This window comes from Embiotoca jacksoni, unplaced genomic scaffold (genome assembly GCF_022577435.1).
Source record: "Embiotoca jacksoni isolate LCO1_2020_lvr unplaced genomic scaffold, fEmbJac1.0.p SCAF_27, whole genome shotgun sequence".
NCBI classification, from domain to species: domain Eukaryota; kingdom Metazoa; phylum Chordata; class Actinopteri; family Embiotocidae; genus Embiotoca; species Embiotoca jacksoni.
Genome location: NW_027185378.1, coordinates 3,143,823 through 3,163,343, shown reverse-complemented (window position 1 = coordinate 3,163,343; position 19,521 = coordinate 3,143,823). Strand labels below are relative to the sequence as shown.

At 40.0% G+C, this 19,521-nt stretch overlaps 2 protein-coding genes and 1 pseudogene across 4 annotated transcripts; 1 reads left to right on the top strand and 2 right to left on the bottom strand.

Annotated features, from left to right (window-relative positions):
* Positions 1 to 519: 519 nt before the first annotated feature.
* cdca4 (cell division cycle associated 4) lies at positions 520 to 7,363 on the bottom strand. Of its 2 annotated transcripts, XM_069160801.1 has the most exons (3): positions 7,148 to 7,363; positions 3,481 to 3,618; positions 520 to 3,159 (listed from the first exon to the last, which is right to left on the bottom strand). In XM_069160801.1, the coding sequence occupies exon 3, from the start codon at positions 3,148 to 3,150 to the stop codon at positions 2,230 to 2,232; it is 921 nt and encodes a 306-aa protein (XP_069016902.1). In that variant the 5' UTR covers positions 3,151 to 3,159; positions 3,481 to 3,618; positions 7,148 to 7,363; the 3' UTR covers positions 520 to 2,229. The 2 variants fall into 2 exon arrangements, with proteins under 2 accessions (XP_069016902.1, XP_069016903.1); XM_069160802.1 differs by lacking the exon at positions 3,481 to 3,618.
* A 3,393-nt stretch (positions 7,364 to 10,756) lies between these two features.
* Positions 10,757 to 15,753, top strand: ahsa1b (AHA1, activator of heat shock protein ATPase homolog 1b). Of its 2 annotated transcripts, XM_069160832.1 has the most exons (9): positions 10,760 to 10,975; positions 11,943 to 12,133; positions 12,466 to 12,548; positions 12,644 to 12,761; positions 13,287 to 13,378; positions 13,548 to 13,676; positions 13,884 to 13,985; positions 14,140 to 14,191; positions 14,714 to 15,753. In XM_069160832.1, exons 1-9 carry the CDS (start codon positions 10,896 to 10,898, stop codon positions 14,884 to 14,886), a joined length of 1,020 nt encoding a protein of 339 aa, XP_069016933.1. In that variant the 5' UTR covers positions 10,760 to 10,895; the 3' UTR covers positions 14,887 to 15,753. The 2 variants fall into 2 exon arrangements, with proteins under 2 accessions (XP_069016934.1, XP_069016933.1); XM_069160833.1 differs by lacking the exon at positions 13,548 to 13,676 and having other exon boundaries at positions 10,757 to 10,975.
* LOC138204909 (dr1-associated corepressor-like) lies at positions 15,352 to 18,324 on the bottom strand (annotated as a pseudogene).
* Between the last annotated feature and the right edge of the window lie 1,197 nt (positions 18,325 to 19,521).

Here is a 19,521-nt window from a genome sequence, read left to right as displayed (position 1 = left end):
AGATTTGTTCTTGACAAACTATCAATACAGCCTAACTTAATGAAGGTTACAATGGCCACTTTTTATTGAGTGTTGATTTGTAGTGTTCCTATTATTTTGTCCATTCAGTTCATGCTGAGGGGAGGCTGAATTAACATCCGTCTGTGCAGCCTCCAAAATGATCACGAACTCTTAGATTCAACAAAAACGGAACATTATAACCTTCAGAGTTTGGAGATTTTGCCAGACTGCTGTATGAGACCGCATCATTTTTACCTGGCTGTACCGAATAAACTGTCCAACCGAGAGCAGTTTTTATGTGTAAAGAACCTGATGAGTTCTACTGGATTAAATATAGAAAACAACAAAGTGAGTAATCGCCGTGAACAAGAAGTATTCCTCACGTTTCCAGTTTTCATCCAGAAAGTATGTTTGAGAAAAAGTATACATAAAAAAAAAACTCACCCAGTACAAGCTGTAAAAAAAAAAAAAAAAGGTTTTAGGAAACAGCTAAAATAAGTGAAACAGCCACATCACCTAATCAATAGTTGCACCTTTTATTATAAAAAAATATTTACAAAGATGCTACAATGTTTTTTCTTAATATAAAAAAATGCATACATTTTACAACGATAATTAGTCTTTGAAGTTCTAGCTCCCATTCAGACCAGAGTGACATCCTTCAGGAGTGTTGTGGTAAGGTATTAAGCGCGTCGTAATACTGTATTTTAGTCAATACATTTTGTTTGCCTGAGTTAATCTCTTCATCACGATGATAAGGAACAATTTCGAAAAATGCATTTGATTTTCCACATATTTAGGAGAAAGGCAACTGTTTGCATAAAGGAATTAAAGGACATTTCAGTTGTGTACAGTCATTTTGAAACGTATGACAGAGCTGCATAGTAATTTGAAAAGGAGCCCGGTTGTTATTATTACTAATAATTAGAACAAAAATTAGGAATAAATAGGTACTGCATTCAAAACGGAGGGCAAAATTTAGAGAATTTCATCGGGCCTCATGGTTGAATTGATAAGTCAATATGGCATGTCTGTACCTAGATACAATAAATACAATAAATAAAACAACAATAAATTAGATGGGTTAACACACAGAATTCTTCATTTGTAAGAACAAATGAGAGAAAGAAATATGGCTTCTTGATGCAGTTATCACCCAGGGGTTTCTCCAAATGCTTCAGGAAAAAGCTGCTTATTACTGTTATTGGATCTGTATTGAAAGCAGAGCAGGAAAATTACTTCAGTTTGTCCACTGGCTAACGTATACTTACCAGAAATCGACAAATCTTAACCTACGTTTGGTTTGTGGCCGGCAGTAATTTCCCTGCCCTGCATAAAGCTTTTGAAAAAAAACTAAAAACTAAAAGAAACAGTGCCTATAAAATATGACAATGCCAGTCCTGACACCTGTTACAGTCGACTTGTTATACCAAACCATGGGAAGACACTGTCTTGAGTCCGGCTACATTAAAATCTTAAAAACCGCTTGGGAGGGAAAAAAAATAATATCAAATGATGCTTGCAAAATTCCCCAGCTGTATAATGCAAAAAATATATTTCTATATACACATACGTACATATACATATATTCCATTCATAATTGCTCAAATCTCTAGGAAAATATGCATTGATTCATAGATTTTGGATTTACAATTTGTTCTGGTTTCTGATGCATGTAGTGTGATGAATTGTTCCTCGGTCCATGTAACAATAAATAGAAATGGACAAAATGGCAGAGAATACGACCAGAAGGAGCTAGTATGACAGAATGTATGACAGACGTAAACATGGAAAGTACGTAAATAAGAATGCATCATGGTATAGGTAATTATCTTTGCCTTCTCACAGATATTGTCGAGTTTTGGATTTCATCAACAAAGTAGGAAACTAACTGCTTTGCCAACAGGCCGAGATGGCTCGTAAAACCCAAAATGCATTAATTTTTGCCATCACCGACATTAAGTGCCAATTCTATATTTTTAAGTAAAAGTTGAAGGTCCCAACTGCAGCTGCCAACTTGCCCACGAGGCTGTTAGAGGAGACTAACTACGTCTCTAACGGCGAGTCCCCAAAAAAATCTACTCGGCTTGCTGTTAATTTCCCATCTCGTTCCAAAACCGCCAACAATCTCTGTTTGTAACAATACCACATACAGAACATGCACATGTACTGTGCATAGTCTGGAAAGAGTCTGTGGGATCAATACAGGCCAGAGGAATGTTCGGAGTTTCAGGATCCCACTATGATCTCCATGATGTGGTCCAGTTCGTTCAGATCTGACCTGCAGCTCGAGCTGGAGCTCAGGGCCGTCGGCCCGTGAGAGGACAGACTCTCCAGCAGATCGTAAGGCCCCATTTTGGGGGTGCTCTGCATGCCTGTCAGCACCGTGTCGAGGTCATAGTAGGACGGGTCCACGTCTGAAAAGAGCTCCTCGAGTGCAGGGTCAGGGGGCGGCGCTGGGTGCTTGATCTCAAAAGTCCCAAAAACCTGCTCCCCTGTCCTGGATTCTGCACTTAGTTGGTCCCGGTCTCCTTCCTCTCCCTCCGACACACACTCCTCGCTGTCCTCCTCTTCATCCTCCTCGCAATCACCGTCTTCCTCTTCCTCCTCCCAGCAGGGCCCCATGCCAAAGGGGCCGGCCAGGTACGAAGCAGAGGACAGCTGCGGGGAGACTGGTGACAAAGTGGACATGGTGACCTCTGTCTCCACGTCGCCCTCCATCACCACCTCTTCCGAGTGGTAGCCTTCCTCCAGGCCGACCACGGAGAAGGGCTTCGGGCTCTGCCCGGCCTGCGCGGCCGCGTCAGTCTGCCTGCACAGCACCTCGGTGGCCACCAGGCGGTCGGCGGGACACTGGGCAGCCGCCAGGGCCTGGGTCATTATCTGCCAGGTGCCGTCCTGGGTCATCTCCTCCTGGATCTGCCGCACCGTGTTGGCGATGAGCACCGAACGGCACAGGTTCGGCTCCACCAGCATGTGGCAAAGCTGCAGCTTGATCAGCGACATGTCAAGCAGCGACTGCCGCTGCAGACTGTAAGAGGACGTCAGCGTCCGAGCCACCGCCGATGAAACTGCCGGGACCTGGTCACCACTGGAGGCCGGCTCCTCCCCGGAGTCTGAGAACTTGCGCTTGGTGCCCTTCGGGAACATGTTGTCTCTCTGTTGTGATGGCGGGGAGACAGAAACAGGGTAAGACACATGATGGCAACGGCATCGACAAATTTATCACACTGACAAACACAAAATGTCTACTGTTCTGAATTTCACTAGCTAGTATAGTGAAAATAAGTGCCATGTAATTAATTATGTAAATGTGATGTAATGAGGCTATGTGGTGTAATATTTGTGTGGACATGAGGGAGCTAGGGCTACAATCTGCCGAACAGCAGCTGTGACTTTATAAGTAAACTACAGGTTTATGAACTACAGAAAACAGTAAATTGTTTGTTGTAGTTGTTTTTTTCTTAAAGTTTGCTATACCTTTCCTGTTGAGAGGCACAGGCAATAGCAATGCAGCTTGGTCCCGGCTGCAACGCTTCAAGTACTTTTGTACGAGCGACAAGCAGCTTTTGTTCAGCACCATTTCTGCCCATTTTAGGCCAGTCTGAGGCAAGACTCCTGCTGGGCGGAACAACCACACTTTTAACAGACCACTGAGCCACCGAAAATAGCATGGTTACCAACTAAATGCGGACGCTGCATCAAAGTAAGCACAGACTACAGAGACCTTTGTCAGAAAACAGAAACAGCACTCAAGTTACATGATCAGTGCACTTATATTTTTCCCCACTGCCACCTGTGATCAAGAAAATCAAAAAGATATCCTCATCAATAAGGTGTTTTAGGGGGTAAAAGTGATCCAAAAAAAAATAAAAATGTATGAAAAAGTAATTGCATTTACAATTCACAGTACAATATACCACCATGAACCACTAAATATTTACAAGGGATGTCAGGTTTCTAGGTCTACACACGCAGCGCTTCAAAAACTAGTTGAACAAGATTTTCACTTTCTCTTCACTGAGGAGGGGAAGAAAAGTAGAGTCAACTTCCTTATTAAAACACCACTTCAACACACACATGTCTTACAGGAACAAAACAACACTCCTGCCAACATTAAAGGCCGTCCGACTCCCCAAAATAAACGGGATGCAAGTAAATAGGAGACTGAGCTCTGAACAGCAGCCTGTGGCATTTAATTTTCCATCAGACAGAAAAAAAAAAGCAGTGCGCAGCGTCCGGCTGTGTCTCCTCTGTGTACAACCTGTGGGCAGGGCATTTGGGTGAAGGATTCCACTTGCTTCAAATCTCTATTTGTGATACATTTTCTTTAAAAAAAGAATAATCACAAAAGTTAAATCAATGGCGATACAATGAAAATAATACTGGTACATGTTTTACTGCACAGCATTGGGGTTTACAGAACAGAAATCAAACAGCAATGACACCAAAATGACACTAAATGCAGTAAACACTGCTGTTATTGTCACAATTAATCTCCGCACCAACAAAGCTTGTTTTTTCGTTAAAAAAAATTCATTTTAGGACACCAGGCCAAGTTAAGGCCCTTTAATCTCTACAAATTACACACCATCTTACACTTATCACATGGTGCACTCAGGGGTGGAGGGGGTTGCGCAATATCATGCATTCAAAAACACCTCACACTTTAACATTTAATCAAACATGACATCAAAATTATGAATTGATTGTCAACTTTTACTTTACCACCATTTAACAGAGGGAGTAACTGTGGTTCTGTTCACACAAAAAAATCCCAACATAGTGAGAGTCAAAGTCTTCCCCTGATCGACCAGATGTAGTGAACTAAATCAGCACCACATTTTAATGAGTTACAATCCATACCAAAGAAAGAAGCAGCTCTAATGTACACTGAACGGCTCGGCAGCCTGGAGGTCTCTGAGTCCTCGCTTGCATAGTATAACATTTCCTGACAGTGGACAGAATAGGGGGGGGAAAAAAGTCATTTATGAAGGTGCCCGGAGATCTAAAATACAAAGGGTGAGAAAACAATTATGGACATGTGTAGTCTTCTCGTGTTGTGCATTTGTGCAGGCCCCTGTTAAACAAGAGACACTAGAGAGCACTATCTCCTTAAAGGAAAAACAACAGTGATGTGTAAAAACAAATACAACCAGGAAGTCCTACAAACCTGAGAGAAAGTACACTGCACACAGAAGAGAAAACAGTTTTGGACATGACAATTTTCTTTTACATGTATCTTGATACATGTTTTTGAACACCCTATAGTTTAGCATTTTGGGGCTAAATCTCAGATTCAACTAAAGTTAAGTCTGACTGTAAGAAATCTAAAGAGTATTGGTCAATATTTGTTTCATATACTTTGTTGTAGTGTATGAAAAAAAGAAACCGGGCTTAAATTTTGATCACTCCAACCAGGCACCTGTAGCAGACATATTCTGCATAAGTGATGCAACACACACCATGTTTTTCGCAAACTGTGGCACACAAATATTAAGAATATGGTAAAATATACATATATACATATATATATATATATATATATATATATATATATATATATATATATATATATATATAAATACTAAATGTGCTATGTTTATTCTATCTTAACCACTTAATCATTTAGACACAATTGCATGAACACCCTCCTGGACAAAAAAATATGTAAAACTTCCAAACAATAACATGAAATGCATCTACACCAAAAAAAACAAAAACAAAAACAAAACTACAACCCAAAGGTGATTAAACACCTGTCATTTTTAAGCATTGTAACTTTATCGTGCAGGATTATTGTGATATATTCTGCACCCATCATTGTCATTGCTGCCAGCATCATTTTTAATAATAATATTGATCTTAAAACCCATTTTGTCTGCTACAGATGCTAATTGTAGTGACTGACATCTAGATCGTTTCCAATAAAGTAAAATATCAAAGTCTTTCTTTATTCACACCTACGCATTAGAATATTTGTATTTTAGGGCTTTAATAGTGACGTTAATCGCAGTGTTATACTTATAACCGGATTTAACAAGAAAATGCTGACCTATGTGGTGTTCAAAAACTTCTGTCTAACAGATGCAAAAAAACCCACCTCGTTTAAATTAATGTAAAAAGCACTAGAGTCGGACACTAACATTACACAGTTGTAAAAAAAAATAATAATAATAAAAAATGCCTTATGTAGGTCAGCCAGTGCTGCTAAACACAGTATTAGACAGGTTGAAATGTAAATAGTAAACGGGAGTGCTCGTCTCGCTCGCTGCGAGGAACCAGAAGCCAAAGCGAAGGCAGCCTCCTCCGCCCGACCCATCCCCCACCGCACACCGACAACCCACCACTTCCACAGCCCGCCGGACGAACCGAAGAAATAAACTTACAACACGGCACCTTATATCTTTTCTTTTCTCTTTTTATTTTCTCCTCCTCCCCCCCCCCCCTACATCCACACCCTCAACCCTAAAACACCCCCACCACCACCACCACTGTTTTCCCCTATCTGCTACATAGTGAAACCGCTGCCAGCGGTTGAAATCAGAGCCGCCGGAGCCGCTGCGAGGAGCGGCTGCGAGCCGCCGGCCGTGACTGCCGCATGCTTTGTCTTTCCAGCATCACAGCCGCCGAGCGACAATGAGGCCATTTTGCGCTAGTAGCTAACAGCTAGCCGGCTAGCTATGCTACGGATCTGAATTCACGCTCGCGTGCTGCCGCTAGCTAGCTAGCTAGCTTCCCCCCCCCTCCCTCCCTCCCTCCATAAGATGATCGGTGAAATGGATGTTTTTTTTTCTTTAAAAAAAAAACAAAAAAAAAACCCGATGCCTCCGCGGAGCTACTTAAACGCTTTGGTATTCGTCTGGCCCCATTTGGCAACTTCCTCTTACAAAAGAAACGAATGCTAGCGAGCGTGAAGCTAATTAGCTTTACCAAAAAAAAAAAAAAAAAAAAAAAGAAAAAGCGCCCACCCACCCACCCATCCTCCCTCCGCGGTCCTTCCTCCTTTCTAAGCCCCAAAAAAAACAAGAGTTTTCGCCGCGGTCGGGCTGTTAAGTTCCCCCCCTCAAAAAAAAACAACAACAACCGGCCGCCCGGGCGCCCGCTCGAGGAGGCTATCGCCGGGCGGTTGGGGAGCCGCACTCACCTCGTGTTTGTGTTATTTTATTCCCGTCTCGGTCATAGGATCGACGGCGGAGAAAAGCGGAGATCAGGTTCAGATGAGATCATTCATGCCACGGCTTCAAAAACTGAACTACCTCTGTCCTGCTGCTGCTGCGGAGCGGACGGCAGGAGGGGAGGGAGGGAGGGAGGGGGGAGGGGAGCCGACAAAAGCCAGCCATATGCCTGGGATTCCTCTCTAATGATTTCTCCCTGCTTCTCTCTCTCTCTCTCTCTCTCCGACTAATGCTTTGACAAACAAGCGAAATCTCCGCGGTTGGCTTCAAAACAATAAATAAAATTATAATTAAAAAAAAAAAAAAAAAAATTAAAAAAAAAAAAAAAAAAAAAAAGATCCGAGGTTATTTTCGGGTGTCGTTTTGTGCGTTTAGCATTCACACTACATTTACAGCTACTTTACCGTTTGTCGAAGAAAAACAAAGAGTTTGAGGCTGAAAGTAACTAAATGGACTTAAACTAAGTGCTGTACTTAAGTACAAATGTGAAATAATTGCACTTTACGTGAGTATTTTTTGATTTATGTCACTTTATACTCCACAACATCTCACAATATTTTTTTTTTTACTTTTGACTCCCTACACTTATCTGAAGGCGATAGTTAAGCTGTTTCTTAACAACAACAAAAAAATGCTATGAAAGATTAAACCAGTGGTTGTAAACCATTTTGCTTTTGGCCTCTTGTCACATTTCAGGTGTCTGTGAGTTGTAAACTGTTTCACAAACACATTTCCTCCATTAACTTATCAGATGGTTTCATTCAAACAACTGTCTGATGCCCGAAGACATGAAGTTATCTCATATTCCATGAAAAAAACAAAGATTTAAAGCAAACGAAAACAAAAATAATTCAATTTTGTTTTGCAGAACTGTTTTTTTTCTTTATTTCTACATCATGAATAACCTCACGACCCTTTAGATATATCTTGCACCCCCTAGCAAAAGGCCTTCAGCCTCTAAAATTAGTCTAAACCACCTAACTGTAAACACCACAGCCACCGATAGTATTAATTCTGTGTATCAGTACACTCTACATAGTCACTGGGGACATTTTCTCCATAACAAGGACTGTTTCTTTCAATACATTTTGCTAATAATATTTTATATGCCTGTCAAAATATGTATATACAAAATAAAGCCAAAGATTTAAATGATAGTTACCTTTTAGCTTCCACGCTATTAAAGGGGGTGCTTTGCTCGTAATCATATTCACCTAAGACATTAATAAATCTTTTAAGTGCTTGATGATTTCAGGTAGTTTCAGTAATTGTTGGAGTTGCATTTAACAGATGGTAAAAAGCTCTCTAAGACAAATCTGTGTCTCCGAGGGGCGTTTAAACGTTTCTTTATTTTCACCTTATTCTACCTTGTTTATACTCCGAAATATCTCTGGTAATAATTTTCAGATATATGATCTGTGAATGCTCCCTTCATCTGATTCAAATCCACACAAATTGCAGAAAATTAGACCTCATAATTAACACCAAGTGCAAATGTGACATGGTGTTATTTTGCATTTTAATACAGATCACATTTTTAATGCCGGCTGTGATCAGGATCTTCAGGAAATTCAATGTTTTGCCTCCTGCAAGTCGGTTTAAAAAAGGATTTCAAACGGTTTATCTCATTCTGAATTTCCTCTTTAGAGACCAACTCGTGTCTGACATCAGTAGCAGCCACCTTCAGAGGTTTTCCAGTAACACCCTCTGAATGCGATTGGTGTAATTATCAGTAATTATCATTGCTAATGATGCTTATTACCACTGCCACTGGAGGTTTTTGTTTTAATTCTTTGTTAATTAGTCAAATTTGCCTTTCTTTTAACAATTTATCCCAGAAACCTGACAATTGACTTCTTTTTTTCTTCTTTTTTTTAGCTATTAAACAATTTCTCTCGTGATCTGAGAGCTCTTAGAAGCAGTAATTATACTTGACACAAATCCTGGGGAGGGTGTTGTTTAGTGTCAAACAGTAAATTTAACTTAAGTGGTAAGAATGATGTAAAACAAATCTTTCCTCAGTGACACACAGAATCAACAGCTATTTATTTTCCCCTCACAGCAAGTAGATTTAAAAAGAGCACGCAGAAAAAATGAAGTTCATGCTGTCGTTCATGCTGTCGTTTCCTCTCCCCCCCCCCCCCCCCCCCCCCCAAAAAAAAAAAAAAAAAAGATCCTACCACCTTTTATACACAGGAACTGTCAACAATAGGAGGAGTTTATGCAGTGACATGATCCAATACAGCAAAATGTTTTCTCCCATTTCAGCGTGGAGTAAACAATAGCTGCAGTCCGAGGGGAAGCGGTCATCTGAGTCTGGGCAGACTAAAACAGTGCAGTCCCTTCATTTTCCTGCTTACTGTCCAATATGTAAATTCTGCTCATTGTGAGAGTGTGTTCACAGGGAAGCATGTAAATGTTTAGGGCAGGTCATTAGAGGTGTAACTCAAGATTGTTGTGCTTTTCTGATCTCTTGTTTTGCCTGCTAACTGTTCAAAACTCAAATTTGTTCAATGACTCATGAAAACATTACAATTACAGTACAATTTAGAGGCACTTGTACTTTACTTGAGTTTTTCCATTTTCTGCTACTTTATATTTCATCTAATGTCAGCAAAAAATGTTGTACTTCGTACTCCGCTGCATTTATTCAACGATTGAAGTTACCTTTAAGGTCAAAATGTTATGCGTACAATAAGTTAATTGAATATGCATTTTTAGTACTGAAATAATGATGCATTAAAAACATAGTAAAATAGCAAAGCACACTACTGGACTATGCACACACTATAATGAACCGGAAACTGTTAAACATAGATTACAACAAGTGTGATGAACAAAGATGTGAATTAAATTCAAGTTCGCTTATATTGTCAATTATCCAAATACAAGTTCACAGCTGAATGAAAAGTCATTCCTCGCAGACCGAAGGTGACACCACACAAAAAGGGAAAGAAACAAAATAGAAAAAAAAACTAACATATAACACAACTGTAGGCATAAAAAAAAAACCAGATAACACTGCGTCTATGGCATGGTTTGACTGGTGGCTGAAAAGGTCAAATATAAATACTATAAAAATATGCCAGTTCAAATTGTACATAGTACAGATAGAAGGCAAAGTGGTGATGATGGCCTGAATGAAAATGTATGCAGTTCAATATAAATGGTACAAAAGTGATGCCTAACTATATTATTATTGTTGTTGCATATTTATGCTTTTTTGTTTGTTTTGTCTATTTATTCTGCACATGCTGGGATTGTGAGAAACAGTTTTTTGATCCATCTGTATGTCTGCATGTCATATGGTGGATTGACTTGAAAGAAGTTGAATTCACAGTGGTAATTGGATTGCAATTGTATAGTGTATAACATCTGTTCTGAAGAAGGGAAAAAAAACAAAACACAATATCACATTGGGGATGAATCTGCCTGGAAAGACATATTTAATGGGACACAGTGTTTATTAAGCTCGGGGAATAATTGGGAGAATTCAGGGGTTTTCTTTGGTTTTCTTTCCTGCCAGTCACACTCCAGCCCGCTAGGTGGCGGTAATGCGCCCTGGCCGCTGGTCTTCCGACAGCCATTAAGAAGAACCAGCAGCAGCCAGAGGCTTCTAGAAACAGCGTGTTAGCGCCACAGTCGCCGGCAGACGAACCCGCTCCCTGCATATAACGTTACACTTTAAAAGACTTTTATAATTACCCGGCAGCCCAGATGGCTAAATGGGGAGAAGGCGACCCTCGTTGGATTGTAGAGGAGAGAGCCGATGCGACTAATGTCAATAACTGGCACTGGTGAGAAACGGATGAACGGACACTGGAGGCTTTGCTCGCCTGCTAATGCTAACACCACACATTGAGCTCCTACAGTGTGAAAATGCTGCTTCTTCCTTTGGGATTTTATTCACCTGCGTGGGGTCGGATAATAATCTAATTTAGTCTGCAGAGGGACACGAGGGTCGCGTGTTTAGCAGTGTTGAAGTACAGTTAAATATTTGAAAGAAAGCCCGAGCTTCAGTTTTTGGTGATTTTTCCAGTTAGCATCGCGTGTAGCTACTAAATGCATGTGTTGAGGTGGTTAGCTGTCAGTAATGGTTCACAACACGGTGTCTTACACACGTGTTTCGGTGGAGCGACACGCTCCAGAGCCTGTAATAAAGTCAGTTATTTATGTTTTTTTAGGACGCTGCTGTGAATTTTAAAGTATGAAGGGAAGGATATGAATGAACCCGGGTTTGGTTCTCCTGGTCTTTTTTTTTTTTTTTTTCCTGCTAAAGTAGATGACCGGAAGTAGTTCTTGACAGGGGTTTCCAAGGGCGACTACGTTAGTCTCCATGGTAACGTCAATGTGTCTGCGGACTTCTAAAGGGTTGTTGTAAGACTCAAAGGGACTTTGTCATCAATAAAAATCAAATTAGGTGTATTTACTGAGTCTCGACTACTAAATAAAGGTTGTACTGACCTTAAGCAAATGTCAGCTTTCTTGGGATGTAAAGACTGAAAGATGAGGCCACCATGAAGTGTCTTTACTGCTGCTTTTAATTCCTGTGGTCAAGTAGGTTAATCTTGTAAAAATATATATATTCCTGTAGTCACAAGAACAAGTCTGAATCCAGTATGGAGATGAATTGTTTTACTGAGGTCTGAGTGAGAAAATAACAACAACTTTTATCACGTAAACATAAATGATTATGCCACGTGTCGTTTCCCTTGTCGGGATGTGCATCTTCTCATCGCCTGTGGTCTCCGCTCCGCTTTTCAGGACCGAACGAGATGCAACAAACTGGTCGTCGGAAAAATTAAAATCTTTGATCCTCGGTCTGAGCGTGGAGAACGACGAGGGGAGCTGCGAGGTGACGGAGGTCAGCAAGTTGGAAGGAGAGGCCTCGATAAACAACCGCAAAGGGAAACTTATTTTCTTTTATGAATGGGTCCTGAAAGCCACCTGGACTGGTAAGACTGAGGTTACTGCTTGTTTTGTTTGAGGTGGTAGTACGGTTAAAATTACAACCGTAAAACTGGTCATTTGTCTGCTGGCAGTGACGGTGAACCTCATCGTGTCACTGCCGACTGAACACAGACAAAACAGTGCTGCGGTGCTTGTGTTTTCACATTTCGACCCGAATCCTTCTTAAAAACTAAAAAAGAAAAAATGTTCAACACGACAGAGTAGCAGATCAAAAACACATCTTTGCCTCTTTGTTATTGTCAGTACTAAAAATAAGAAACGGGTTTGAAGAGGCTTTGGCTGTTTGCTGACACATTCATCCCTTTGTTCTTACCAGGACAGTCAAAAGCAGGAGTCAAATATACAGGAACGATTGACGTTCCAAACCTGTCGGATGAAAACGACATGGAGGATCTGGACGTAAGTTTCACCGAAGAATTTATATATTAATGCTTCCGACTGACCGCGTGGTGAAGGAGCGCCGTAGTGACGCCCGTCCTGCCGTCTGTGTCCAGATTTCTGTGTCGCTGAACAAAGATGAACCCGACACGCCTCTGACCGACCTGATGAAAACACAAGGAGCCGAGAAAATCCGGGAAGCGCTGGGAAGCTACGTGGGCTTCTTAAAAACAGGCAAGTTAAACTGGTTTCAAAGAGTTGACATGCTGCTAATATCCAAGTCTTTTTGGTTTAAATGGTCAGTAAAACGCGTCGGGTGTGGGAGCGTTATTTTTTACATTAGCAGTCAGAGTGTTTCTCACAAGTTAAAAGTGCTGTATAGTAAATAAAGCTACCTGATAAAAAAAAATTAAAAAAAATGCAGAATTGGCATTAAATATAAAACTCCTTATGAAAATGTTCATTTCTGTATAAAAGAAGATGCATTTTCCTGTAGAAACTGAATCCTTAACATTAAATTATGTGCATTATTGTTAAACTGTGTAACTGTAGAACTTTGTCGTCTCTTTGTATATAGTTCAATTTGTTTGTAAAATAATCCGGATAAACGTCTCCGGTAATTATCCAGCGCAGTTTGAGAACTACACTCTTTGCGTTTGTTTAAGTGGAACTCATTTGTATTTATATCAACACGTTTTGACTTCCGTGATGCTGAAGAAAGACCTCATGACGTTTTTTTGGTTCTTGTTTTTATTGCAGAGTTCACACAGGGGATGATCCTGCCCACAGCCAACGGCATGGCCAAGCTTCAGTCCACATCGCAGTCCAAAGCCAAGACGGATAAAACTCAGGTTCGTGCAGACGGCCACGGAGCAAAGAGCCACAGCCATCAGGCTTCTTTTTACATTTTCAGACAAACGCTCTCGTCCCTGAAATATTTACGGTAGCATACGCGGCAGTTTTTCTTGTGGCAGTGAAGCAGCTCTTTGCTCACCAGACTTTGGTTCCCGTGTGGAACAGATTTCCTCCTCAGGCAGCACAGCTGCTCCCATCAACACCGGCGTCAAGATCCCCACCTGTAAATTCGGCATGAGAGAAACGTTTCTCACCTCACCGGCCGAACTCTACAGGGTCTTCCTCAACCAGGAGGTGAGCTTCACCTGCTCTTGTTCCCCCCCCCCCCCCTCCAGTATTCTGGCTCCGCTCCCGCGCCGTTATCCACAAAATAAACTTCACTCTCTTCGACACTACACCCGAAAGAACGGCTCAACAGACGCTTGTTATAGGTTGTTTTGGTCAATGTCGGTGTTTGGTTTTCTGCCGTCTGATAGAAGCTCTTATCTCATCGACATGCAGATGGTCCAGGCGTTCACGCACGCTCCGGCCACGGTGGACGGAGAGAGGGGCGGAAAGTTTCGCCTACTAGAAGGAAATGTTTTCGGGGAATTCACTGAGCTGGTGAGACCGACGGTCAAAGTTTCAACTGTGAAGTAAAAAGAAATAGACTCGTGTGCACATTTGCAGGGTTTTGTATTTCACCTGTATGCTGATGTTCATTTTGTTCCGTGACCTTCAAATGAAATTGAATGAGATGGATTCTCTTTTCCACCAGGTACCTGATGAGAAAATAGTTATGAAGTGGAGGTACAACAACTGGCCCTGTGGTACGTACGTGTCCGTGTTTGGTTCAATATTTAACAGCAGTTCTTGTCCAGCTACCATAAAAAAGAATTTAGACCTTTTTGCACATAATTACATTTATGTACTTTAGTTTTCTTTCTTTTTTTACCACAGAAATGTGAGAATATTTAGGAATTATTGGTGAAACAAAATATTTTAGTTTTGGTAATTCAAGATGCAATTTTACCAAATCTTGACATTTTAAACATAAATATATATCAGAAAATAATCCGTAAATCGATCAACAACTCTTCCATAAAACAACATACTGTTTCTCCAGAAGATTATTATTATTACTATTATTATTATTATTATCATCATCATCACAATAAGTAAGAGATTGACTAATTGTCCTTGACTAAAGAGTCATAAACCGCCTCCTGGAGTTTATTTTCCATTTGCTGTATGTTGTTCTTTACTCAGGAAGTTTGATGTATAATTTTTGGTACGACTTCAGACGCTGATGCTAAACTGGGATTGTGTTGTTGTTTTTTTTTCTTCCGCAGAACATTACGCAACAATCACGATGACTTTCTTGGACCGGAGCAGCGAGACGGAGCTGAAGGTGGAGTGTCGAGGCGTCCCCGACAGCGAGGAGGAGCTGACGAAAGAGGGCTGGAAGAGATACTACTTTGAGGCCATCAAACAGACTTTTGGCTTCGGAGCGCGGCTCTTCTGAAAGTGGTCTGCCGTAGTGTTTGTTTTGGATTTTTCATTTCTGTCCTTCGATCTCTCTGGCACAAAAAAATGTCCCATTGTAAAGTCATAGCAGGAGTTACCGAAAGAGACTAAACAAGTGAGGCCGACTTGTCACCTGTCTGTGTATGTGTAAATTTCATTTTAATTTCTCAACATATTTAAATCTAGAGTTTTCTTTTGGTTTTTTTGGGGGGTTGTTTTTTTTTACACCCCTGTCAGTATGTGGATCAGTTGTTCAAAGGAGCATAAATGGACTTTGCCTTTGGGACTCTGGACTGAAACTGGATTGAATAAAGACAAGAAGGATATATTGAACCACTAATGCAATTTGGTCTCCACCACCAGGAGCTAAAACAGAAAATAAATGTTGGCTTTGTTTTAATTGAAAAAAAAACAAAAAACATTTTGTGCTTTGAAAATGAATGTTTATTTTTTACTTATTCTACTCATTTCCAGTGTAACTGTAGTGAAGATGCTTTCAGCAAAGATGCATGTTTCATTCCAAACTGCCAGATGGAGGAAAGACTGCTGGATTCACGCGTAGAGGTCTGTCAGAGCCGAACTCTCAGTTGTTCCGTTAAGACTTGATTTCATGCACATTTCCAACCTGCCAGAACGCGGATATTTGTCAGTCCTAGAACAGGAAAGGTTTCAATTCATTATGCAGGTAGCTAGCGTAGCAACTGAAGAGAGACCTTTTGCTACATTTGGCTTTGAAATGTAAATTTACAGTAAAAAAAAAATAGAAAAAGCTTTTCAAAACAAAAGACATCGACTTATTTCTCATTTCACCTCATCATGATGTAAAAAGATTAGTTTCTTGGAATAAACCAATCCCTGTATGCTCTTCATTTGTTTTTATTCAACTTCCTCACATCCAGGTTGAAATGAACGTATTTATTTACACGTTACTTATTTTCATTTTATAGGATTTCTGTCATTAAAACATTAATTTACAAGTGCTTAAAACAAATATATAGAAACCACACAGGCCACTATTCAGTAAAACAAGCACTTAGTTTGGGTGTAAACGCTGCAGGTCACATTTTCAGGCCATTCTTATTTCTTTTAATGGGAAAACAAAAACTAATAAAGTTGGAATAAAAACAACAAACAGAATAAATGGAAGTCATTTCCATCTCGCCTGTAGTCAAACTACAGAAAACAATATACAAAACACAAAAATGTGCTGTAAAAGTAAACCAAAACTTCCCGATTAACAAAAATGTTCCGCACAATTTAAATTCATTATTTTCTTCAGCGCAAACTTTCACTGAGCATTCAAGTAAAACACATTTACTTCAAACAAAAACAAAAACAAATTTTGCCAAAAAAAATGAACTACAAAAAACGATTTTAGCTGGCAAAGATCCAACAGCACAAAATATAAATGTTTTTTGTTGTTGTTGTTTTTTTTACCCCCAAAACTACTTTAACCCTGATTATACCTGCAATAGTACACTAAGATGGCGACCAAAGCAGCAGAGCTTAAAGAAACAAGTAAACCCAAATGACGCGCCGCTGTCGGTTCGCAGCAGTTTCCGCCGGTCGTAGGAACACGTGTCGTAAACAGATGTCGAGCTCCGACTCCTGCGAGAGGAAGTGAGTTACTGACTGAAACGAGCAGGAGCGTTTTCCCGAGGTTAAGAAACCCGTAACAACTTCTCCTTTTTCTGCCTCGCTGCTGCAACTCAAAAAAGTATTTTCTCTTTTCTTTTTTTTTTTGATGACGTGCGAAGAGGACGGATGTCGGCTTCTTTGACTGAAATCTCGTGCCGTTTGTTTCCGAGAAAGAAAGAACAGGTGACATCAATAATGCTGAGGAGAAGAAGCTTTTTAATATCAGTTTGTTTGTTTAAGAATGTAGGAACTGTTGACATTTACATTAAGGTGCACAATTTGTTTTAATATTCACAATTTAAACAATAAAAAGCCTTTCCAGGTGTTTTTTTTTTTAATTATTTTTTTATTTTTTTTATTTATTTACCTGAAACTGGACTAAAACCAACTGCTGCTCAGAGGAGACGTGAAAGTACGAAATGATCTTCATCATCTAAAATAATGTCCATTCCCTACCTGTATAACGGCCAGATGCTCATGCCTCTGTTGTCCTTCTGGGCTGCCGTAGATGTGACTTTCTCTGCCAGGTCTTTAAGGAAATGGGAAAAGCTTTTCAGACTCTATGCACGGCTTCCTACAAAAAAAAAAAAAAAAGAGTTTTGGGTATTTTACACTAACAGAAATGACAGATACTGTAATAATACAGGATACTAATAATTTAATCATGCGGCTTATTCTTATTTATTTATGGCAAATTCAATAGTAACGGAGAACAGTGTTGACTGTGTTTTACTTCGAGTTTGACCTACAGGCAGTGAATGCATCACTTGGTGAGCATTTAAGCGCAACGACACACGAAGGGACTACAACTCCCAGCATGCTGTGCGTGTCTCGGGGGGGGGAGATGGAATAAGATACTGTTATTGTGCTCACAACAACACATGTAGGATGCAGATGATCACAGGAACCGCCAACGCAATCCTTCCCACCTCCGAGTCCTTCTGCATGTTTTTGTTTTTGTTTTTTTGATGCGACTCTGGAAGCAAAAGCAAAGCTTTCACAACTGTTAACATGGTGGGTTCATGTACTCCTATTCTTGCAATGTGGTCCTGAATGCAACACATATTAGTTTTTTGTTTTTTTTATCATGTAACTGATTAAATACGGTGTTTTTACGGCTGCTACGTTATTAAAAGGAATAGAAATCAAGTCAGAACAACATGCTGCAAATTTCTGATTCAGAATCAAAATATCAGAGCCTGTTGTTTTATTACTGTATTTCTATTGTGTACATCATGGAACGAGTAAGCAATTTAAAACACAAGACTGGACGGTTTAGGACCAACATTAACAATGAATACTAATTAATAACCTAAAGATATTTTCACGGTGAAATTCAATAAATTTACAGAGCTGAAAATATGTCCGATTTCAAATAATTAACGACCAAAACAACGTCAGTTTTAACAAAATGTTAGCTGAGCTTCCGTTTTATAATCCAGTGACTCGTTTACTACACAAAGAATCACAAAAAAAAAAAAAAAAATGTAACAGTTCCGTATTATTGAATTGATTGTCAACACGATAATTAACCAGATTAATTCCGAGAGTCCGTGAACGCAGCAGTTGCTTGTAGCCGACACGCCATGATACGTGAGTTGGCTGTAGTTTTATCTGACTTTCTTTTTTTTCTTTTTCTTTTTTTTAATAGCTTTAACTGAGCAGAATAAAGTTTACACTCACCGGAGGAAACCGTACGCGGTATCTCCTCTTCTGTCCGGGCATTTTGCTCGCTTCAATCCGCGCGGCTCTATCACATTTTCCATGTTTTTACCGCAAACCGCTGCTGCGTCCATTTGTTTACCTTGAGCGGAAAGACGGACCCAAACAAAACAAAAAAGTAATTCACCTGAGATGTGAGTTTAATCCCCGTGACCCCGATAATGACGTCACGACACCCGCAGTTTGATAATTAACAAAACATATGTTTAACATGTCTGAAAGAATCTCAAAAGTAAGCAAGTTTTTGAATCATTATGTTTTCAATTTGACAATCCTAATAGTTGAGTTATTCTATTAGCAATTCAATTTATTTAGGGCCAAATAAAGTCATTTATTTGTGTTCAATAATTAGGGTTTTTTTTAGGTAGAAGTAGAAGAAAGATCAATAAATCCACACAAAGTTATACGTAAATCCAGACAACAGTTGAGTTCATCACAGGTCACAGATTCTATTTTTGCTTTTACGTTTACTCTTCTTTTACTTGCCAGCTGCTGTTTTTCCACATAATTTGACCACGTTCACGTTTTCATTTGGACCTGCTTGCAGTTGCAAACTGATTATCTGCAGAGTATTTCTCTGCTTGGAAAACTCCAGCTTCACTGATGACCACAAAGGTCAAAGATAAGGTTAATCAGTAATCAATGCAAAGGTTAGAGGACTAATAAAGCTTCAAACCAGCAGGAAAACTCTATTATTATTTTACATTTTTACTGTCTTCTCCTTGTACTCTGTATATTTAACCCCAAGCCATGTCAACAGTGAGAAATAAGTTGTTATATCAGCTTCATCTGCTGCATGATAGAGGTTCTGTACATGATGATGAGATTTTAGAGCGCAAAACAAGGAAAGAAGTACAATTTAAAGTCTTCATGTGATTGTGATGCTGGTCATTCCTGAAAATGGCACATTTTCAGTGTTGCTTGGTGCACTATGACCCAACACCTCTAAACTGTAATAAATATGGGCTTTAATCTTATCTAGCAGGAAACACTGCCACAGAAAAACAGATCATTTAAGGCACCGAGTCCCTGCAAGTACATCGGTGCAACCTTCAGCAGCCACTAACATCACATCCTCCTCTGTCTCCTCACTAAAGAGGCAGATGTTATATGAGAGTAGGTGGTGCAACACAGGTAATATAATAACTTCCACCTTTTTGTACCCTCAGTTTCCCTCAATGGTCAACAAATTCCTCAAAGTTCATCCGAGTTGAACTTTATGTGAAATCGCCGCCCTGATTTTATTAGTTTGAATGATGTCGGTCTGTATCAA

What these genes read in the sequence shown, in the direction of transcription:
- cdca4 (XM_069160801.1), bottom strand. Translation starts at nt 3,150, where the DNA reads ATGTTCCCGAAGGGCACCAAGCGCAAGTTCTCAGACTCCGGGGAGGAG.
- ahsa1b (XM_069160832.1), top strand. Translation starts at nt 10,896, where the DNA reads ATGGCTAAATGGGGAGAAGGCGACCCTCGTTGGATTGTAGAGGAGAGA. An exon ending in ACGACATGGAGGATCTGGAC is followed by an intron (nt 12,549 to 12,643) that starts GTAAGTTTCACC and finishes GTCTGTGTCCAG; the next exon opens with ATTTCTGTGTCGCTGAACAA. An exon ending in GGGTCTTCCTCAACCAGGAG is followed by an intron (nt 13,677 to 13,883) that starts GTGAGCTTCACC and finishes ATCGACATGCAG; the next exon opens with ATGGTCCAGGCGTTCACGCA.